This window comes from Nomascus leucogenys, chromosome X, assembly GCF_006542625.1.
Source record: "Nomascus leucogenys isolate Asia chromosome X, Asia_NLE_v1, whole genome shotgun sequence".
In the NCBI taxonomy this organism is placed as follows: domain Eukaryota; kingdom Metazoa; phylum Chordata; class Mammalia; order Primates; family Hylobatidae; genus Nomascus; species Nomascus leucogenys.
This window is the reverse complement of record NC_044406.1, coordinates 12,273,488-12,294,998: the sequence shown is the minus strand read 5'-3', so window position 1 is coordinate 12,294,998 and position 21,511 is coordinate 12,273,488. Positions and strand designations below refer to the sequence as shown.

Here is a 21,511-nt window from a genome sequence, read left to right as displayed (position 1 = left end):
TAGGAAGAAAAGCACTCCTCTAGAATATACGACTTGTATGATTAAAAACCCAAAGGGCCACATAACACACGTTACACTATTCCTAATGATCTGCGAATTATTGCATTTTGAAATTTGTATTGACATTTTCTAACTTGGCTATATAAATATGGTACAGAGGAAGTTTTAGATGCAGTTCTTATCTGTAAGAATTTGCCAAGGTGGACATCTGAAGAGTTGGTGTCTGGGGAATAGGCTGTAGAGAAAAGTGGCTGGCCAGATGGTGCGGAACATATGTGGTAGGTATGATACAGCTTCCTTTGATTTTTTTTTTTTTTTCGAAAACTTAAATGTGGAAAAGATCTCAACGAGCCATTTGGTACGTCTTCTACTTTTACATTATTAATTCCATTAGGATTTTTTTCAAGACTTGGCCTTGCTATTTCGTTAGAAAAAGAATTCTGGGCCATTTCTGGAAATTTAGATTTGCCTTCCCTGAAATTGAGTGTAAACCCTGAATTAAGATTATTATGATTTTCAAGATCACATTTCTCTGTTATTTGGAAGTACAGGGTCAATTTAGACTAAATGATGTTAATAAAGTGACTTAGTCTTGATGTATCTGAGAACATGCAAAATAACCAGTGTCCCCATGACTTAAACTTCCCCTCTCTGTGACTGTGATGGATTGGATTGTTACAAAGACACTCTTGCTTTTTTCTCCTTTGGACCAAATGTACATACATGGGAGATAGTTGGCCAGGAGTAGGGATGGCCATGGAATGGAGGAAGAAAGTGACCACACTGACTGTTTTTAAGAGAGGGAGGTTACAATCCCAGTTTCACAAATGTGCTTTGTTGTTCATTCATTTATTCATTTAATGGTGTTCTCTGCCGGGTGTGGTGGCTCATGCCTGTAATCCCACCACTTTGGGAGGCCGAGGCGGGCGGATCAAGAGGTCAAGAGATCGAGACCATCCTGGCTAATACGGTGAAACCCCATCTCTACTAAAAATACAAAAACAAAATTAGCCAGGCGTGGTAGCGTGTGCCTGTAATCCCAGCTACTCAGGAGGCTGAGGCAGGAGAATGGCGTGAACCCGGGAGGCGGAGGTTGCAGTGAGCCGAGATAGTGCCACCGCACTCCAGCCTGGGTGACAGAGCAAGACTCCGTCTCAAAAAAAAAAAAAAAAAGTGTTCTCCTTTGAAATGTCATTCTTCCTCTGTCCCTTCAGCTCACGTTAGAGGAGTACAGGGGTGCTAAGTCATCGTAGGGACCATTAGGGGTAGTATAATCTTGGTTTTAATAATAATTTTGCTGATTGGTGGCAGACTAAATAGCAGACAAAATGCCATAGAGGAGAATTTTGATCCTTAGCCAGCTGAGTGATACTTCTCGTCAAAGAGTATATAAGAGAAAATACAATAATTTCCTATTTGATAAGCTGATTTTATTAATTGCATTAACTGCTTTATGTAGCCAAGCCTTACTATGCTGTATTTAAAATCAAGGGTCAACACACTTTTTCTGTAAAGGTCAGATAGTAAATATTTTAGGTGCTGCAGACCACTCAGTGTCTGTTATAACTGTTCAAATCTGCCACTATAGCATGAAAGCAGCCCTAGATAGTATGTAAACAAATGGGTGCAACTGTGTTCCAATAAAACCTTATAAATAAAAACAGATGGCTGTAATTTACCAACCTCTACTATATTTATAGCATTGTTATGGCATTCCTGAATATTTTAAATAATAGCTAAAAATGAAGGATAACAACTATAGCTTTGAAAGACCTTGCTCAGTGAATATGGTCTTTCTTGGAAGCTCAGTGTTTGTCACTTAGTTGCTTCCGGTGATAATTTCCTAGGTGCTAAGAAGCATGACAGTCTGAAGTTCATTTGTTCAGCCTTCTCACTAAATTACATTAAATAAGTAAATGGGGAAAAATGAACAAGGCATTGTTTTGCTTTCCTTTTTGCAATTTCCCCTTGTTTCATGTCCACCTTTGGCAATGACCACTCACAGCTGTGTCTGTCTTCATAAGCCACCACTGGTCACCTCATCTCTATCTTCTACTCTCTTAGGGGGAACACTTTGCAGTTTTCCCTCTATAGGGCATAAACCATGTTCCCATTTCTTGCCAGGTGCCCAGAATCGAGACATTTTAAAAGACCTTTTGAGCCAAGGAATCCTCTTGGAATCCTGTGACTGCCTTTTAGGTGTTGGGATCCTGTCCTTGGGATTAAAATGTATAGTGTGTTTTTTAAAATTTTATAAATAACTTTATATTTAATGCCTTTATTTAAATTTGGCTCAAAAATATAAAATAGAAGTGATTTTTCTTTTCTTTCATATCTAAAGATTTACTGTTGTAAAAAGGCCCCTCCAGAAGTGTAAGTCCAGGGGATTTGGAACACATCCATCCAGTTGTCTATCCCATCGGTGTGTCTTCTGGATCTATTCTTTTTTTTTTTTTAATCCTGAATTAAGGGTCTTAGGCATGGCTGCCATGTTTTTCTCAGAAAACACGTTTACATTGAGCAGTCCATGGTTTTTCATTGTCATTGCCTAGCAGCCTGTGCTTGCTTGCCCGAACATCTGGAGACTTACCCCATCCATATGAGGAGATGAGCACAGAGCATGGATGAATCTTCTGCAGAGATACCCTGAATTTCATGGCCTGGCTTGGGTAAAAGTCAGCATGGTGGGGGATTTAGAGGTCCATTTCTGGTCCACAGGGTCCCAGGGTGCTCCCTTCCTTCCAACCAAATATTTATTCAGCCAGTGTTTATTGGGCACCTGTGTGCTGAGTATGTAGAGACAAATTTTTTAAAAGGATAAAAATTTCCAGATCAAAAGTGATAGAGCTACTTAGAATCGTCTTGCTTAGGGGTCTATGTGGAGGGCTCACAGCCCCTTTACCAAGAGGAAATCAGATCATACTATGAAGTGCCTTGACCTTCTGTTTTTTTTTCTGTCAGCCCCACTGGGTTTTCTTGCCTTCAGAGAATGTAGCAACACCTATTTCTGAGAGAGAATCTCCTGAACAGTAAAGCAAAAATCTAAATCTGTTTTTTGGGGTTTTTTTTTTTGTTTTTTTTTTTTGAGGCAGAGTCTCACCCTGTCACCCAGGCTGGAGTGCAGTGGCACGATCTCAGCTCACTGCAACCTCCACCTCCCAGGTTTAAGTGATTCTCCTGCCTCAGCCTCCAGAGTAGCTGGGACTATAGGCGTATGCCACCACGCCCGGCTAATTTTTTTTTTCCTGAGACAGAGTTTTACTCTTTTTTCTTTTTTCTTTTTTGCCCAGGCTGGAATGCAGTGGCGCGATCTCAACTCACTGCAACCTCCATCTCCTGGGTTCAAGCAATTCTTCTGCCTCAGCCTCCCGGGTAGCTGGGACTACAAGTGTGCGCCACTATGCCCAGCTAATTTTTGTATTTTTAGTAGAGACAGGGTTTCACCATGTTGGCCAGGCTGGTATCAAACTCCTCACCTCAGGTGATCTGGCTGCCTCGACCTCTCAAAGTGTTGGAATTACAGGCATGAGCCACTGCACCTGGCCAATTTTTTTATTTTTATTTTTTATTTTTTATTATTTTTAGTAGAGACAGAGTTTCGCCATGTTGGCCAGGCTGGTTTTGAACTCCTGACCTCAAGGGATCCGCCCGCCTTGGCCTCCCAAAGTGCTGGGATTACAGGTGTGAGCCACCACACCCAGCCCACAAAAATCTCAATCTAAGGAAGGCTGAAAGTTAAGAAATTTTAAGAAGCCTGAGATAACATCAGTAGCTTAGGACCTGGACCGTTTCTTTAGGAGACACAGAAGCACAACTCAACTGCAAATGCACCTCAGAAAAACTCTTGTTGGGCTGTTGCCTCAGCAAAAGAGTAGAAAATTGCAATGCACGCAGAGGTCACAGTAGGATGTATGGTGGTTTCCAAAGTGTGCCCTCTTGAGTGAAATTGCTAAGGTTCACATTCAGGCTTCTCTACCTCCTGGCTGAAAGATCTTGGGCAAGTGATTATTACCTTCTCCTTGCCCTCAGGTTGTTCCCTTGTAAAAATGGAATAATAATAGTACCTATTTCAGAGGGTGGTTGTGACAGATGTAATAGGTACTGCATGCTGAGTGCAGTGCGTAGTACATGGTAAGCACTCCATAAATTTTAGCTGTCATCATTATTGACCACAAAAATAGTTTCATTGTGCAGTTCTGATCTTATCCCAGCATCTTTTCTGCACCTCCCTACCCTGGTTTTAAATAAGTTATGTATACCTTACCTTGAAGTCAAAAAGATTTTTTCTGAAACACTCTAGAAAAGCATGTTTCTGCTTCCAAACCTGAAATACCTTACAAGTTTTCAGAGATTGTGGAGAGTGGAGTTGGGATTTTATAAAGGCTTTGTGAGGTTTTACTTGCCTCACACTGTGGCTTTAGTAGGTTCTTCTCCTCGGAGACCTGAGCTGCCAGATGGTGCATTACGACCTGATCTTCTGATGGAATCATTACCCACATCAATGGCAATCTTTTTTTTAATCCTTAAATATTTGTGGTGCCCCAGAGGATGTAACCCCTTATTAGGTTTTATGGGATTCTCGGAGATAAACTGGCCATAGCGACCTTATGATCTCTTTGAGATTTCAAGATTGTAATTCAACTAACTTTTATGAGAAGCCTACTCTGTGCCAGGCAAATTGGTAGGTATTTTTCTTTGCAATCCCCTAAGAAGTGGGAAATATTGTATCATATTACCAGATAGAGACCTGAGTCCTCAGGGAGTGCCAGCTGTCACCATGTGTGTAATTAAGCAGTGGTTCGAGCCCAAGACCAGTAGCCCTTTCTGTACAGCACATGAGAGAAAATTGGAACAGGATTTAATCCAGAACATTCTAGACTCTGACGTTCTGAGTTTAAGATAAGGTGACAGACAATACTGCAGACGTCAATGGGAGGACAAGTATTTCATCCAAGATTCAGCAGACCATTGGGTTGTTTGCCAGGTTTTCTGGACTAGAGCTGGGTACCCTTACAGAGAGGGAGCCTGCGTTCACCTTTGCTAGTGCAGCTGGCAATAATTATAGTGCTCTGTTAGTGCTCTGTTGGTCTGAAAAGGAAACAGAAAGAAAAATATTATTGTGAGAAGCCAAATTTTCACTATAAATAGTATCTTCCCCAAATGAGCATTTTAAGAAGCAGGATATGGTTGGGGTGGGGGGAGATGTAGAAAATAAAGATCATTTTGGTGATTTACATAAACTTCAATTTAGAAACGGAGGACATTCTCAATGGATCATGCTGGTACTGAAGGGTTGCATTTCAATAGCATATTTTTTAAACTCCCCATTTCCTTTCTATGGTAAAGAATAAATAAAAATGCTGATACAGAATCTTTGCTGGAGATAGAGACACTGACTCTTTGCCACCTGAAATTGGCAGTGAACAGCAGAGCTGAAATGGAAATTGGCAGGTACCACTGGATGTACCCAGGCTCAAAGAACCACCAGTACCATCCCGTGCCAACCCTGGGGGACAGGGCTAGCCCCTTGAGCAGTCCAGGTAAATACAGCCTTGGGGTGAATTCTAATAGCAAGTCAACTGTTGTCTTTAATATTATCTGTAATGGCTCTTGCAGCTTGGTGATATTTTATGTTTTGCTTGGTGCATTAATTTGTTCACACGGGCATGGGTGGAATTCGCCCTATAAACATTTTTTAATCATCTTTCTTTTTCTCTCTCCCTCTCCATTCCACCCCATCTTTCTCCACTTTCTTCTCCTTCTTCCCTCTTTCTTCACCTTCAATCACTTCTTCTTCTCAAAGGGAACAATGTACAGTGAGATATGCCTTTGGTTAACCGTGACATTTCCAGTGCCTGAACCAATAATGGGGGAGGGGGGCCACCCACATCCCCCATGTGGCCAAGAACTGGGCCAGGGCCTTCAAGGAGCCTTGGCTCTGAGAGTACCGTGAGTGTCCCCAAATGTCTTCCCAGCCCTGCTGCTCTGCACCACCCTCTCATATCAGTCATTGCTTTGAGAAAGAGAAATCAAAGCTGTGAAAGTAGGATTGGATAACCAGGTACCCGATTCCTATCAGGTAGGTTCAGTGGGTCCAGTTTCCATTTTCCTTGCTCGTTAGGAACATTGGCCATTCAGAACTGCTAGGTGCTGGATCTGGGTGAGGTGTGCGACAGCTGATTTGGGGACCTAGAAGGGGCAAAAGGCGAAGCAATATGAACATCCAACCTCCCACGTTCCCAAAGCCAACACAAGTTGTGATGCCCAGCTCAGTTAGCTAAAACTCAATGATTTTGCCGTGTACAACCATAGTTCAAACTACATAAAATGCAGACATAAAGGGCTGGTGGTAGGCTGGATAAACACAGTAAGAGGCTTAAAGTATTTCTGTGATTTTGCATCAATCCATAACATTTCTCCCAAATGCTTGCTAACTTTTTCAGGAGTAAACGTAGCATGTACAGCTCCAGAAAGGGCAATCCCAAGGTACAATGTAAGTTACCCATTGAATTACAAAGTCATAAAATCCATGATTAATAAAACTTTTTCCTTTAAAATCTAAATTGTGGTGTCAGGTTAATTAAAATGAAATCTGACGTTGGACTTAGTTCTGTCTTGGGTTATGCATTCCTTCATCTGTCCTATGGCTATCAGGTGCTGCTTCTGTGTGTGCCTGTACAGCGCTGGCTAAATAGGGTGAGCACGAGGTTCTCATCCATCCATTCTCATAGATCCTATAAAGAATATGGAGGGTTCTGGAATCTTGATTTAAAAAAAAGTCATTAGACATGATATATCCATACAATAGCTACTATTCAGCAATAAAAAGGAATGAAATATTGGTGCATGCTGCAACATGGATGAACCTCAAAAACATCATGCTAAGTGAAAGAAGCCAAACACAAGAGACCAAATGTTCTACCACTCTGTTTATGTTAAATTTACAGAACTGGTGAGATAAGAAGTAGATTAGTGGTTGCAAGAGGCTGAGAGAAGGGAGGATTGGGGAGCAACTACAGATGGGTACAAGGGATCATTTTTGGTGTGATGAAAATGTTCTAAAATTAGATTGTGGTGATGGTCACACAACTCTGTACATTTACTCAAAATCATTGAATTGTATACTTGAAACAGTTGAATTTTATAGAATATAAATTGTATCTGCTTTAAAAAAAAAAAAAGGCAAAAAAAGCCATGAGATGTGCATAATTCAAGGGTGGGGAGCGGGGAAAGGGGTATTTTTTTAACATGACAAGAAGCCTCCAAGTTATCAGAAACTACTGCTTGAGGGAGGAGTCCCTCTTCATCTTAAGAGTCTTTAAGAGTCTTCATTTTAAGAGTGTTGAATGACATCAGGCCAGCTGGAAACCCAGAAAAATACTTATTGTTTCCTGTATTTTAGTTCATTAAACTGGTAAAAAATAAACACAATATCTTATGGAGGGGGGGAATGTAAAAACCTCTGTCAATTGCTCTTGAAGAGTTTTCTCCACTTGTTGAGCAGTTTCCTGTAAAAGCATTACAATAAGATTTGTGTGCTTTTGATCCTACAGTGAAACACCAAAATCTGGGCATTCATAGCAGCAGTGGCAGCTGAGAAGAAAAATACGAGGCTCCATTTTCTTTTTTTCTGAAACTGATTTCTTTCAGAATTCCAAAGAATTTGGGTTTCCAAAAGATAACATAGTGCATACATCATGTACTGCATGATACCACCACTGAGTGTCTCTGCAAATCTAACTCATTAATCTTTCTGGAGAGCCCAAGACTGTAAACAACTCCTTGTCCATTCAGGTGAGATTTTAGCACCGAGGAAGATGAGATCAGAACAGGTTTTGCTGCCAGATGAGTTAGGGGAGAAAAAGAAAAATTACTTTTCAAGTTTTTTGGAATTCCAGAATGATATGATGAAAGATTGTGGAAGTCTAATAGTATGAGGTTGCCGGTGATACTACTGCAAGTGAGAATTCCATGAACTAGCAGGTTCTTGCCTGAGGGGGAGAAACAAAATCACTGAATTTGATTTAAAGAATTATCTTCCCAGATCCTGAAACAATCTCTACCTACACATAGTTTTAACTTTTTGTGTGCATTGATGGAAATAATTGGAAAAAAGATGCCTCCATGGGGACTGTTTATGTCTGGAGCTGTCTGCAGTGACCTTATGTGTGATAGCGTAAAGCCTACAGCGCAGGCCACAGAGCGAAGGGACCCGCTCCAGCCATGCCATCGCCTTCCCAGACACTTACAGATTTTGTTGGCTCCTAAATCAATGCCGTTGCCATTCTATACTTAGATCTCCAACCCCAACCAGATGGTATGCGGCAAAAAATAGGGAATTCCGTATGGCTCTTTTTTTTTTTTTTTTTTTTTTTTTTTAATTTTTTTGCAGAGTTGTCAGCCTTTTTCCATGAGAAAAAAGAGGTTTTGATTCAGGCTGACCAGGAAATTTCTGCCAAAGGAAAATGCCTCTCCCACTCATGCAGTTACTGTAGTAGAGACTGCCCTTCTCCAGGAACTTCCTTATTCCCCATTGGAAAGGTCATGGTGGTTCCAGGATGGTTCCAGGGTCCTTTTCATGGTTTTCTTTTTCTTGCTGCTGCTACCCAGTAGAATTCCATCTTTAGGGGTTGGATAGTTATTCTTTCCTTATCTCTTTTTCCTTTTCAATTTTTAGCTGCTTTGGACATGTAGTGTCCACATCTTTTCTGCCTTCAGGAGATGAAAGGATGTATGGCCACATGGGCTACCCCCCCATGATGCTGCCCTAGGGGCCTGGCCTGAGGTGGTGGTCTGAGATGCAGGCAAGCGATGAAGCAGGGAGTAGTTCATGCTAAGTCTCCAGTCAATGGAATATTGTGCTTAACATTGGAGGGAGTACTTCTAGACTGTTGTAGATTGTGTTACACAGGCTCCAGAGGATACCCTAAGAAAATCTAGATTCTCTATTCCAAGCGCGGGCTGTGGACCAGCCGAATCGACACCTCCAGGAGCTTGTTAGAAATGCAGAGTCCCAGGTCCCACCCAGCCCCACTGAATCAGAATCTGCATTTTCATAAGACTTCCAGGTGGTTCCTATGCACATTAAAGCTTGAGAAGCAGTAATTCAGAGCACGGTCCAAGAGCAAGAAGGGAGAAGACAGGAAGGAATTGATTATGTGAATTTACCCTCGAGATCTAGAAATCTTTATCTTTGGAAAAGATAAAGAATTGCTCAAGGTATTCATCCTTTCTTCTTTCCGTTTCTATTTAGGGAGAGGCATGTCTAAGCAATGCCAAGGCAGTCATTAATCTGCTGAGTCCTGGCTGGTTTGAAAAACAGTGACCTTGCTTCTCTTACCTGCTTGTCTCATGAGGGGGTTTGGGGAAGGGGCAGCGAAGGTGAGAAAGGTTTGTTTCTTTGTGGCAAAGTGAGGGCCAGAGGAGAAAGTAGTTGATGGAAGCTTGGGAGAAATTCTCAAATGTCTCTCATCTCCCTCTTTAATATAATCCAATGACATGCAAGATGCCGTGACTAAATATAGGCTGCCATTTTTAGTGGACTAAGAATGGTTCTTTATATACAGTTAAATCTGTAATTCAGAATTCAGTCTCACAAGGAAGGAGTAGAATAACCACCCACTTCACATATCACCAGTTTCCCCCTCTCAAATCCAAAATGCTCTGATGTTTCAGTTAAGATGGCCACAGATAATTCCAGAAGTCGGGACAAAGAGCACACCCTCTACATAGGAACTGTCATAGAGGATGTCGGGAGAGGAGGGCCCTCCGGAGTGTTGGTATTTAGCAAGAAGCCCAAGTGTTGTGATTTGCACCACAGAGAACGGATTTCTGAGTCGCCACGGGGTTGGGGGTTGTGGGGTGGGGGCAGGTAGCAGACTGACAGGGAGGGCCCAGCACTGCTGTTAACTCATGTTGCACCGTGTCTGCCCAGATGTAACCACAGGCTGGCTCCTGGGAACTGCAGACTTTATCCCTTGGCCCCCTTCTAGGCTGAGCCTGGGACTTCTCTCTCAGTGATGCTTTGTAGAGGGACACCTGTAGCTGTAAGTCTTGGGAAATGCTACTGGATTTTTGTCATTGTTCTTTAGTGTCACTCTTTCCTAACCTAAGGTTGTAAGGCCACTAAGTTTGAGGTCTTCTCCCAAACCACTTGAAATGTATTTTAAGGGGGAAGAAAAACCCTTAATCCTTCTGCGTGTACCATTGCACCTCTGGCCATAGTTGGGTGTTGACCATAACTGACAGTCTGGTCGTGCCGTGTGGGTTCTGCTGGTGGTATCATTCTGTCCCCAGAGGCTGGTTGCAGAAGCTTTCGTAGCTTATCCAGCCTAAGCCAGTGGATGCTCTCAGTCTGGTGCCTTCCAGTTACTCAAGATATTTCTGGTTACATGGAGGTAAATGGTGAACACAGTGGAAGCACATTGTAGCTCAGGCTCATGCTGTAAAGTCCCTGAGATTTTTAGAGTTCTTTGCCTTTTGTTTTTTGAAATGTATCAATTCTTTCATTTTCAAAGCACCTGCAGTTTTCACCAAAAAAGTGCCATATACAGCAGTTAACCATTTTATAGTTTATTTACTGACTGCTATGGCAGTCATATATATATATATATATATATATATATATATATATATATATATATATATATAATTTACCTATAGCTATAAACAAATACATATTGATATAAGTAATTTCTTGATTGTTTATGAACGTTCCATTGTTTATGGGCTATATTGTTAGTCTGTGATTAGCACCTGATTATGTAACAATGGCTTACTGTGTCTGTGACATATCAGCTCCCTTTGTCTTTTGGTTTTATGTTTGCTTCTCATCTTAGAGTAGGCAGACAGAAAAAGCAGAGATAAAAAGCAGATCAACGAGTATTGAGTGTTGATCTGGGGCTTTCTGTCAGACATGTCTGATTTTAGGGACACTGACTTGGATTATTCAAGACTGAGTACTTCTCGGTCTATGAGAAGTAGTGTCATCTGGTCTTTGCTGCCTTTGAAATGTCCCTTATATGTTTTCATATAAATCTAACTAGAGTCCATTAAAATTAATTTTGCTTTGAAATCTTTTGCCACCCTTAGAGGTAACTGGAATTGCTCTGAAGTAGCTGGGGAGTAGCTGAAGTCAGCCACTTGGGTCTTCCCACCTCCTCAGGCTGTGTCCTTTTGGGTGCCGAAGTTCGCTCCCAAATAAGCCACATATACCCCCACACCCTGAGTGCATCCATGTCTATGAAAAGCTTATATGAATTGGCTTTTGTACTAAACGGAATGCTCTGGGTGTCAGAGTCATTTAGGTGGGACAAATCTTCCTCTGAAGATCATCATGCTTGTATTTTCTGGAGACTTCCATGAACAATGCTTTCACCCCCAAGGACTAGCTCTAGGGATGAAATGTCAGGCTGGTAGGAGAGGTAATGGGATCGAAACAAGCCTTCCTGTGTCTTGAGAAAACCTTGTTTATATTCATGTGCTGTTTCCCAGTGGCAATAAATCGAGATTCCTGTGAGGATTTGACAGACGAGGCTGTGATGCCACCCACTGTTTTTGTAAAGAAAGTGTTATCAGAACCGGCCAGGCCCATTTGATTGTCTGTGGCTGCTTTTGTACTCCAGTAGCAGAGTTGAGAAGCTGCAACTGTACACCCTGCAAAGCCAAAAGTATTTGCCATCTGGTCCTTTACAGAAAACAATTGCCAATCCTTGAATTAGAATTTGTAAAGTGTGCCAAAATGCAATACTCTATCTACTGATGTTAGGCAACACCTAAAAACTTTGCTCGGCACTCAGTTTCCCAAAATCTTCTCCATCAAACATCCCTCATCCTCTGCCCTCCAGGCCCCAGAATCCTTGCTCTCTGTGGGGAATAGGGACTCCCTGCTCACAGGCTGTCAACTAAGGCTCAGCCCTTCTTCAGAGAATTTCTTGGTACTTTCTAGAAGCTCAGCCCCTCTGGCCTCTTTCAGGTCCTTCTCTGAGTTTTCCCATAATAAACCAAGTCCCGGTAAGTGGATATTGTGAGCTACTTTCATCTAGTGTTCTATTCAGTGCACTTTAGCAAGTTTTATTTCCTGTGTATAGAAAAGACATTTGTCGTTTACTAAATGTAGTGTTGGGGATCATTTCTTTATTTTTTTTCAAAGTATGAGGTTCCAGTGCCCTGAATCGGAATCGCTAAGAATGCTGGTTAAAATTTCAGATTTCATATGGACATGGTGGCACACATCTGTAGTCCCAGCTACTTGGGAGGCTAAGGCAGGAGGATCACTTGAGCCCAGAAGTTCAAGTTCAGCCTGGGCAACATAGCAAGACCCGATCTCTTAAAAAGAAAAATCAGATTCCCAGTCCCCACCTACCCTCTCTGCGATGGGTCCCAGAAATTTGGCCCATTTTAAGAAGCTCCCCCAGGCAATTCTAATGCACAGTAAAGTTTGACCACCACTGCTATATACATAGAAGGTCGTAACCCCTCATTATAACATCTTTGGTAAAGTATCATTTCAGTTCAACCTGTGTATGTATATGTTCAACCTGTATATGTATTTACAGTTAAGATGCTCAAAGTCAAATCTCCACATCCTTAGCAGACAGTACTATTGAATTTGAAGTAAATTCCTCTTGAAGTAATGTTTCGCTATTGCCACTATATTTTTGTGTATAAGAGCCAATGCAAAAACATTCTATTGTAAAGCTGTAGGCAAACATCAGAGCTCAGGCTGTGTGTTAGTTATCAATTGTTGCATAACAAATTCCTCCAAAACATAGTGGCTAGGAACAAAAACGTATATTATCTCGGCTTCCTTAGGTCAGGAGTCTGGGTTCAGCTTAGCTGTCTCAGAATCTCTAATGAGATTTCAGTCTCATCTGAAGGCCTAACTGGGGAAGGATCCACTTCCAAGCTCATTCATGTGGCTATTGGCAGGACTTGGTTACTTTGGGACTGAGGGCCTCAGTTCCTCACAGCCTATTGGCCTAAAACCTCCCTTGATTTTTTTCCATGTGTGGGCTCTCCATAGCTACTTCATGACATAGCAGATGACTTCATCAGAGAGAGAGAGCAAGTGAGCAGGTAAGAGAATGTGCCAGCCAGAGAGACAATGCTAACAGGACAGAAGTCAGTTTTTTGAAACCTAATCAGGGAAGTGACATCTCATCACTTTTGCCATATTCTAGTCCTAAGAAGTAAGCTACTAGGTCCAGCCCACATTCAGGGGAGGGAATTACACAAGACCATGAATGTAGATTTGTGGGGATCATTGGGGTGGTGTCTTAGCTGCCTGCCACAGTCTGTACAAACATTTCACAGTGCAAATGCATCCTCCATCTCCTTAATGGTCATAACCTCTTCACTTTCCCAAAGCCTCACCTCTCAGAGAATGTATCACTGGGTTAAATGAGTACCTGGCAGGTGTTTGATGGCCTTCCTGAGGTACTAGACTCTAAGCTCTCTGTGAGCAGAGGTCTTCATGCCTTGCTCCCTGCTTTGGCCTGGCTTGGGACCTGGGACCAAGAAAGCACTCGTTCATAGTGTTGAATGATGATCACTATTTTTAGCACTCATGATGTGTGACTCTATATGAAATTGTCTAATTTTAGTGTCCATTGTGTACATGGCTCGTTTCCTGGGCCAGGCTGGTCAAGACCTTGCACTCTGAGAGTTGCATAGGAGCTCAGTAGGTGTTTGTTAAGTAAATTAAGATTAGATTGGCTACTTGTGGTCAGGAGTTTGAGACCAGTCTGGCCAACATAGTGAAACCCCATCTCTACTAAAAAAAAAATAATAATAATAATACAAAAATTAGCTGGGAGTATTGGTGGGTGCCTGTAGTCCCAGCTACTTGGGAGGCTGAGACAGGAGAATCACTTGAACCCAGGAGGCGGAGGTTGCAGTGAGCAGAGATTGTGCCACTGCACTCCAGCCTGAAAAACAGAGCAAGATTGTCTCAAAAAAAAAAAAAAAAAAACCAGGTTGGCTAATCGAGGTTTCTAGAATCATCTGCATGTAAATAGGGTTAACTTTGTGGGTTGATTTTCTTGAATAAGAAGTTCTCAGCCTGAGCTTCACAGTAGAATCCTGGAAGGGAGAGGAGGTCTTTTAAAATTCCGAAGCCACATCCAGACCAAGTCATTCAGAATCTTGAGGGTGGGGCCCAGGCATCAGTGTTCTTGAAAGCTCCCCCACCAGGTGATCCTCTATGCAGCCAAGGTTGAGAACCACTGTGGTAGACCAGTGTTTCCCAATCCGGGGGAGTTTCTGCCTTTCAGGAGATGCCTTTTAGGCATCTAGTGGTAGAGGTCAAGGATGCTGCTAAACATCCTACAGTGCACAGGACAGCCCCTCCCCAACAAAGGATGGCCCATGCCAATAGTACCAGGAGTTGAGAACCCCTGGGCTAGGTCCTATGCTTTGAGTCAGGAAATTGGTTCTAAGTGAAGCAGTAGGAGTCCATGGGGTAGCTTTGTCCCAGATGTTAAGCTTATTGCAGGCATGGATAGCTTGGTAAGTCTGGAATATTATATACAATCTATGTATCGGTGTTTCCTGAAGAGAAACTCATTCTTTTAAAAGGCACGCAGTACATAAACCAATACATTTAAGCCTACAGATATTTATTTATGCAACATAATACCATACACGTGTGTGTTTGCATATAGCACGTGCTATAAACACCCTATGCATATAGAGATGTATGCAGGGCATATGAGTGTGTTATTGTGGTTAGAGGAACAGGTATGTCTTCCTCAGCACCCTTTATCTTCCTTCCCCCTCACTGTAGCCTCCTGCCCTCTGCTTGTCTAGTAAAAGCCCTAAGGCCTCCCTGACCCTTGCTGTCCTTACCCTCAGCCCAGAGGATGCCTCTGCTCTGCCTTGCTGCCTGGAGGGTTCCCATCACCCAGGTTAATGTGGCTCTTGGCTTTCACCACCAATCCTTAGTTTCCCAAAGGAGTTCACAACCTTTTTAAACTACTAGTGTGTTTTGTAGAAATTGAACTTCACCAACAGGTCTTTTGAAAACACTTTCTTGTGGTGTAATTGATATGCATATGGTGCATCTCTTTAAAGTGTCTGACAAGCCTTGACATACATGTGTGCTCATGAAAGCAGCACCATGAGCAGAATGGCGATGTGGCCGCCACTCCCCACTCTTTCCACCCTTCCTATGATCCCAGTCTCCCCAAGCAACCACTGATCTCTCCTTCTGTGTCGATTAGTTTGCATTTTCCAGAATGGCCTCTGTGAAGATGTGTTCACATAAATTCTCTCACCCTTTCTCACCCAAATACAGAATGTTGCGTGATGTTGATTGCTTAATAGCTCCACAGCTTTGTCCAATTTTTATCCTTCCTGCTTTTACTGAAGATGTCCTGCCCCCATGAATAAACCTCAGAAGACCCATTCTGCCACCGCCTACCACTGAAGAGTTTAGCTTGCACCCACTCCAATCCAGCCCACACACCAGTGCCAGATTCATCTCTTACAAGCACATCCCGAATCATGTCTCGCCTGCTCACAAACCTTCCCTCTCTTCCCCTTGCTGCAAAGTGAAGCACAGAGGCTTGAGGCTGGCTTGGACATCTTCCATGGGCCAGGCAACGAGGGGACCTACCTTCCTGACTCCTCCCCACCATTACCCTGGTGTCCTTGATAAACTCGGCTACACCCTGAACTCTCGCCATGCCTCCCACACCACATTGGTCCTGCTCTCCTTCTTTTGTGCTTTTCATGGAATCCTTCTGTTCTTCAAGGCCTCTTCACCTCCTGCCATCCATAAACCTTTCCCTTAGCAACCCACACTAACCAAGGAGATCTGTCCCTACCTCACTCCCCCATGTCCCTGTGTCAGCACTCTCTTTATTCTACTTTAGTGATACCTTATGTGTCTGTGTGTCTTACCGCCCCCTCACCCCACCCACAAGGATCAAAGCCAGGAGGGCACACTTGCAGCCCCCACCACAGTGGCTTGCACATGGCAAGGATTGGACAGACACTCATTGAATGGAATGGAATCCAGGAAATTGGAGACTCTGTCGCCCAGATGGTCAAGGAAACTGATTGCTGCTAAAGCTCAAAATTGCAGATATTAAATACTTCTCAAATGTCTGGAGTAGCCTCCAGATTGCTGTGCTCTTAAAATCTGTGTCATCTGGACTTAGAGCTGGCTTCCCCTATTCTCCATTGATCTCCATGATTCCTTGCTGTCCCACTTCACCAGGCTAAAAGCCTTTGGGAAAACCAAAGCCAGTTCCCACCAAAGGGAAAGGAAGAGACTAACAAGTATCTGGTTGTTGGATTTGTTTATTCCCAGCCATGTAAGCATATCATTGCTTTTATTGACTTGCTTATCTTCTGCTAGTACCATATTGCAAATGTTAGAGGCTCATCTATTTTAAGGGCTCATCTATTTTAAGACTTTCATAGTGTTTTCACAAAAATGAAAATCCCTTATTAAACAGATTTTAGGACGAGCTTCTAAAAGGACCTGCCAAAAAGTGATTTCCTTTCTATCATTAGAAATAGTTTCCACATTCTTATCATTATGTAGTTGAACTTTTATGTCTAGGACTGCATGAAAGACGTGAGAACTGAGAAGCAACCTATATTTGATTTCACACTTTGTTCTTGGACAGGAAGCCCCTGTCAACTTACTTCATATCTTTTTAATGCACTATATTAGTGGTTCACAGAACTTTTTGGGTGTTAGGTCCCTTTACGTGCTTAGAAACAGTTGACCCCAAAACGCCTTTGCTCTTCTGAGTTGTGCCTATAAATATTTTCTATATTAGAAGCTAGAACTGAGGGCTGGGCACGGTGGCTCATGCCTGTAATCCCAGCACTTTGGGAGGCCGACGTGGGCAGATCACCTGAGGTCAGGAGTTCAAAACCAGCCTGGCCAACATGGCGAAACCCCATCACTACCGAAAATACAAAAATTAGCCAGGCCAGCCGGCCGCAGCGGCGCACACCTGTAATCTCAGCACTTTGGGAGGCCGAGGTGGGCGGATCACCTGAGGTCAGGAGTTCGAGACCAGCCTGACCAACATGGAGAAACCCCGTCTCTGCTAAAAATACAAAATTAGCCAGCATGGTGGTGTGTGCCTGTAATCCCAGCTACTTGGGAGGCTGAGGCAGGAGAATCGCTTAAACCCGGGAGGCTGAGGTTGCAATGAGCCGAGATGGCACCATTGCACTCCAGCCTGGGCAACAAGAGCGAAACTCCATCTCAAAAAATAAAATAAAATAAATAATAAATAAATTAGCCAGGCATGGCAGCATGTGCCTTAATTCCAGCTATTTGGGAGGCTGAGGCAGGAGAATCACTTGAACCCGGGAGGCAGAGGTTGCACTGAACTGAGGTCGTGCCACTGCACTCCAGCCTTAGAGTTTTTTAAGATGGAGCAAGACTCCATCTTAAAAAAAAAAAAAAAAAAGAAAAATTAGAACTGATAAGTTTATTACTTAATAATAAACTTAGTCATTTAAAATAATAGCAAATCCATTATATGTCAACCTAAGTAATGTTTAGGAAAGATAACGATTTTCAAAAAGAAAATAATATTTTAGTGTGAGGAATAGGACTGTTTTACATTTTTGCAAATCTCTTTAATATCTGGCTTAATATTAGACAGCTGGACTCTTACATCTGCCTCTGCATTCATTCAGAGGCATCTCGGGGTATCTTGCTTTGGTTGAAGTATATGAAGAAAACTCAATTTATCACAGGTATGTGCTTGGAGAATGGAGGAGTGTTTTAATGGCCTTTGCAGATAATTATGAAATTCTTCCTTGATACTACACCAAAATTCAGCAGCTAATGGTTTCTTAAAGACTACTTGTAATGTGGAATCTGAAACCATATTGATGATATTTTTGTACTCTGTTCCACTAAAATTCATTGCTTGATCTTGCACTTTGATTGGCCCTTATATTCAAGAATTATTTTCCCTTGGCTATTTGGAAAATATTGGTTCTCTGAGTTGTGCAGATCTTCCAGACGTTGACACATTTCATTAAACCATATCAAAAAAATTTCATTTGTTAATATCACCACCGATTTCATCAAGAAGTCTGGTAAGTATTGGGAAGCTGTCAGTCTCACTATGGCAGGTACAAGTTTTCCAAAATTGATTGGCAACAGATACTATCAGTTGTTTTCTTTGAAGTGACAAGCTGTTCATTTTTGAGAAAGTTTCTGCCAAATACTTAAGTCTAAAAAACTATATCTTGTCAGGCATTCTTTCAAGAAAGGGGGTGTTTGCCCCCAGAAAGGTACAAGTTTGGCTCATAACTCGATTACATAAGAATGTTTCCTGCAGCCCACCATCACACGCTGTTTTGCAGCAGAAGGGCTCTCTGCATCCTCTCACTCATTTCATTACACAAACTGTTCGAAAGACACATACTCGGGGGTTGAGATTTAATCAAATTAATAATTTTTTATTGCATCGAGGACATTTGGAAATGAAACTGGCTTTTTAATTTATTTTCTTGCGAGTGCGTGGTGGTGAGGAATGTGTTCCTGCTAAGTACACTATGGGGCCACTGCCCGATTCACGCTCAGGCATCAGCAGTTTTACTGTGCAAATGTCAAGCAGTGAAAAAAGTAAATAACATCTTGGTGCTATTGTAAGAAGAGTTTTGGCTTCACAGTCCTCCTGCAAGGATCTTGAGGTCTCCTGGGGCTGCACAGACCGTCTTTGAGAGCCCACTCCTGGCTCAGAGTGAGACTGGTGGGCAAGCAGGACAGAATCGCTTGGGAGCTCAGTGTCCTTTCCAGACCTGCCTGAGCAGAATCTGTGTTTTAATGAGGTCCCTAGGAGATTTATATGCAGGTTAAAGTGTTCCTGTAGTCCCAGCTATTTGGGAGGCTGAGGCGGGAGGATGGCTTGAGCCCAGGAGGCAGAAGTTGCAGAGAGCTGAGATTGCACTGCTGCACTTGAGCCTGGGTAACAGTGAGATTGTATCTGGGAAAAAAAAAAAAAAAGAGAGAGAGAGAACCAGTGCTCTTTAACAGAGGCCTGCAAAACTTTCCTTTAAAGGGCCACATAGTAAATACCTGTGGCAACAACTCAACCCTGCCTTTGTAGCTTGAAAGTAGCCATAGACCATATGTAAATGAATGAGTGTGGCTGTGTGCCAATACAACTTTATTTATAGACACAGAAATGTGAATTTTGTGTACCTTTCATGTGTCACAAAATAGGTTTTTTAATATATTCTAAGCGGTTAAAAAAGTAACCACTTAGAATCATGTCAAAATCATTCTGAGTTTGCAGGCCATGAGGAGAGCCAGATTTAGCTGGTGGGCCACAGTTTGCTGACCTGTGCTATATAACACTGAGTGCTCACTGAAGTTACTGGGGGAGCTTCAAAAAAACAAACCCCAACCCTCTAATTCCTGAGTCCCATCCCCAATAAATCCTGATAAAATTGGTCTGGGGTGAAGCCAGGACATCAGGATTTTCAGATGCTCCCCAGATTATTCCAATGTGTAGGAAAAATGGAGAACCTCTGCTCTATAATGTTTTCCAAGAAAGTTAATTTTCTTTTAAGCATTTCTTTTTAAGATTTTAGAATTTGGCAGTGTCACCAAATGCCTGAGACCAGAATTATATATTGTAACCTTAGAGCAGGGCTTCTCACTCTTGGCACTGTGAACCCAAAACTATCTGAGATAGGTCTCAATCAATTTAGAAAGTTAATTTTAGCAAGCTTAAGAACGGGCCTGTGAAACAGCCTCAGGAGATCCTAATAACATGTGCCTAAAGTGGACGGGGCACAGCTTACTTTTATACCTTTTAGGGAGACATGAGACATCAATCAATACCTGTGAGATGTACATTGGTTCAATCTGGAAAGGTAGGACAACTCAAAGGGGGTCAGAGGGTGGCTTGCAGGTTATAGGAAGATTTAAAAATTATGTAAAGACCTGGAATCCATAGAAAGGAATGTCTGGGTTATGATGATAAGTGGTTGTGGAGGCCAAAATTTTATGCTGTAGATGAAGCCTCTAGGTAGCAGGCTTCAGAGATAATAGATTGTAAATGTCTCTTATCAGATTTAAGGTCTGTTGATGTTAATGCTGGTTGGCTTTTCCTGAATTCCAGAAGGGAGGAGGGTATAATGAGGTATGTTTGAATCTCCCTTCCAATCATGGCCTGAACTAGTTTTTTCAGGTTGACTTTGGAATCCCCCTGGCAGAGAGCAGGAATCTATTCAGATGGTTGGGGGTGGGGAGGGGGTGCTTAGAATTTTTTTTTTTTTTTAAACGGAGTCTCGCTCTGTCGCCAGGCTGGAGTGCAGTGGCACAATCTCAGCTCACTGCCACCTCCAACTCCCTGGTTCAAGCGATTCTCCTGCCGCAGCCTCCCAAGTAGCTGGGATTACAGGCATGTGCCACCACACCCAGCTAATTTTTGTGTTTTTAGTAGAGACGGGGTTTCACCATGTTGGCTGGGATGGTCTCGATCTCCTGACCTCGTGATCTGCCTGCCCTGGTCTCCCAAAGTGCTGGGATTACAGGCGTGAGCCATCCCGCCCGGCCTAGAGTTTTATTTTTGGTTTATAGCACTATTGGCATTTTGGGTGTGACCATTCTTTATTTGGGGGTGGGGGGCCGTCTTGTGTATTATAGGAGGTTTAGGAGCATCCCTGGCCTCTACCCACTAGATGCCAGTAGTGTCCCCACCCTCAGTTGTAACAACCAAAACTGTCTCCAGACACCGCTAAATGTCCCTGGGTGGCAAAATTGCCTGGATTAGGAACCAGTGGTCTAAACGATGTAGATGTTTTTTATACTACTTCAGAGAATCTCCACATTGGAGCTATTGACATTTGGGGCTGGGTAATTCTTTGTTATAAGAGCATATTCTGTGCACTGTGGGTGTTGAGCAGCATCCCTGGTCTCTACTCACTAGATGCCAGAAGCACCCTCTCCCCCAGTTTTGGCAACGAAAAATATCTCCAGATATTGCCAACTGTCCCCTGAGGGGCACAGTCACCCCCTGTTGAGAATCGCTTGGCCAGCTCAGAATCAGGGAAGCTTCTGTCCACTGACATTCACTGCTGCTTCTCTTAGGATTTTCGTCCCCTCCATTTTCCCATTGCTTGTTGCTTGAAAGTTGTAAAGCTTGGTTCCTGCATCTTTTCTTTTTAATTTTGTGGCTCATTAGGAATCAGTAATATAGCAAGGAAGGCCCCATGTAGAGAGGTAAGGGGGTGTTTTTTTTTGTGTGGTGTTTGTGGGTGGGTGTTTGGGAGGGTGTGTGTGTGTGTGTGTGTGTGTGTGTATGTGTGACATTCATTCCCTGGGGAAGAATCTGAGCCCTTGTTACTGCCAGCCCTACGTCTGAGCCAGCATTAAATCTGCAGCCAAGATCACAGACAACTTGGGCAAATCACTTGGCCATTATGAACTCACAGCCATGGCAACGGCCATCCACAAGCCTGAGGACAAAAGGTGTTTTATTCTGTTGTTCTGCACAAAAGGTTCTAGGGATGCTGG

The 21,511-nt window shown here is 42.8% G+C and overlaps 1 protein-coding gene across 7 annotated transcripts in view; it reads left to right on the top strand.

Annotated features, from left to right (window-relative positions):
* The window catches only part of GPM6B (glycoprotein M6B), a 167,206-nt gene that overhangs the window by 125,172 nt on the left and 20,523 nt on the right, over positions 1-21,511 (top strand). For 3 of the 7 annotated variants that reach the window (XM_030806886.1, XM_003261053.3, XM_004092364.3), the window contains exon 2: positions 5,421-5,540. The exons of the other annotated variants lie outside the window; for them this stretch is intronic. In XM_030806886.1, coding sequence (XP_030662746.1) covers positions 5,421-5,540 — 120 coding nt within the window. The remainder of the gene's footprint in view (positions 1-5,420; positions 5,541-21,511) is intronic. 7 annotated transcript variants of the gene reach the window in all.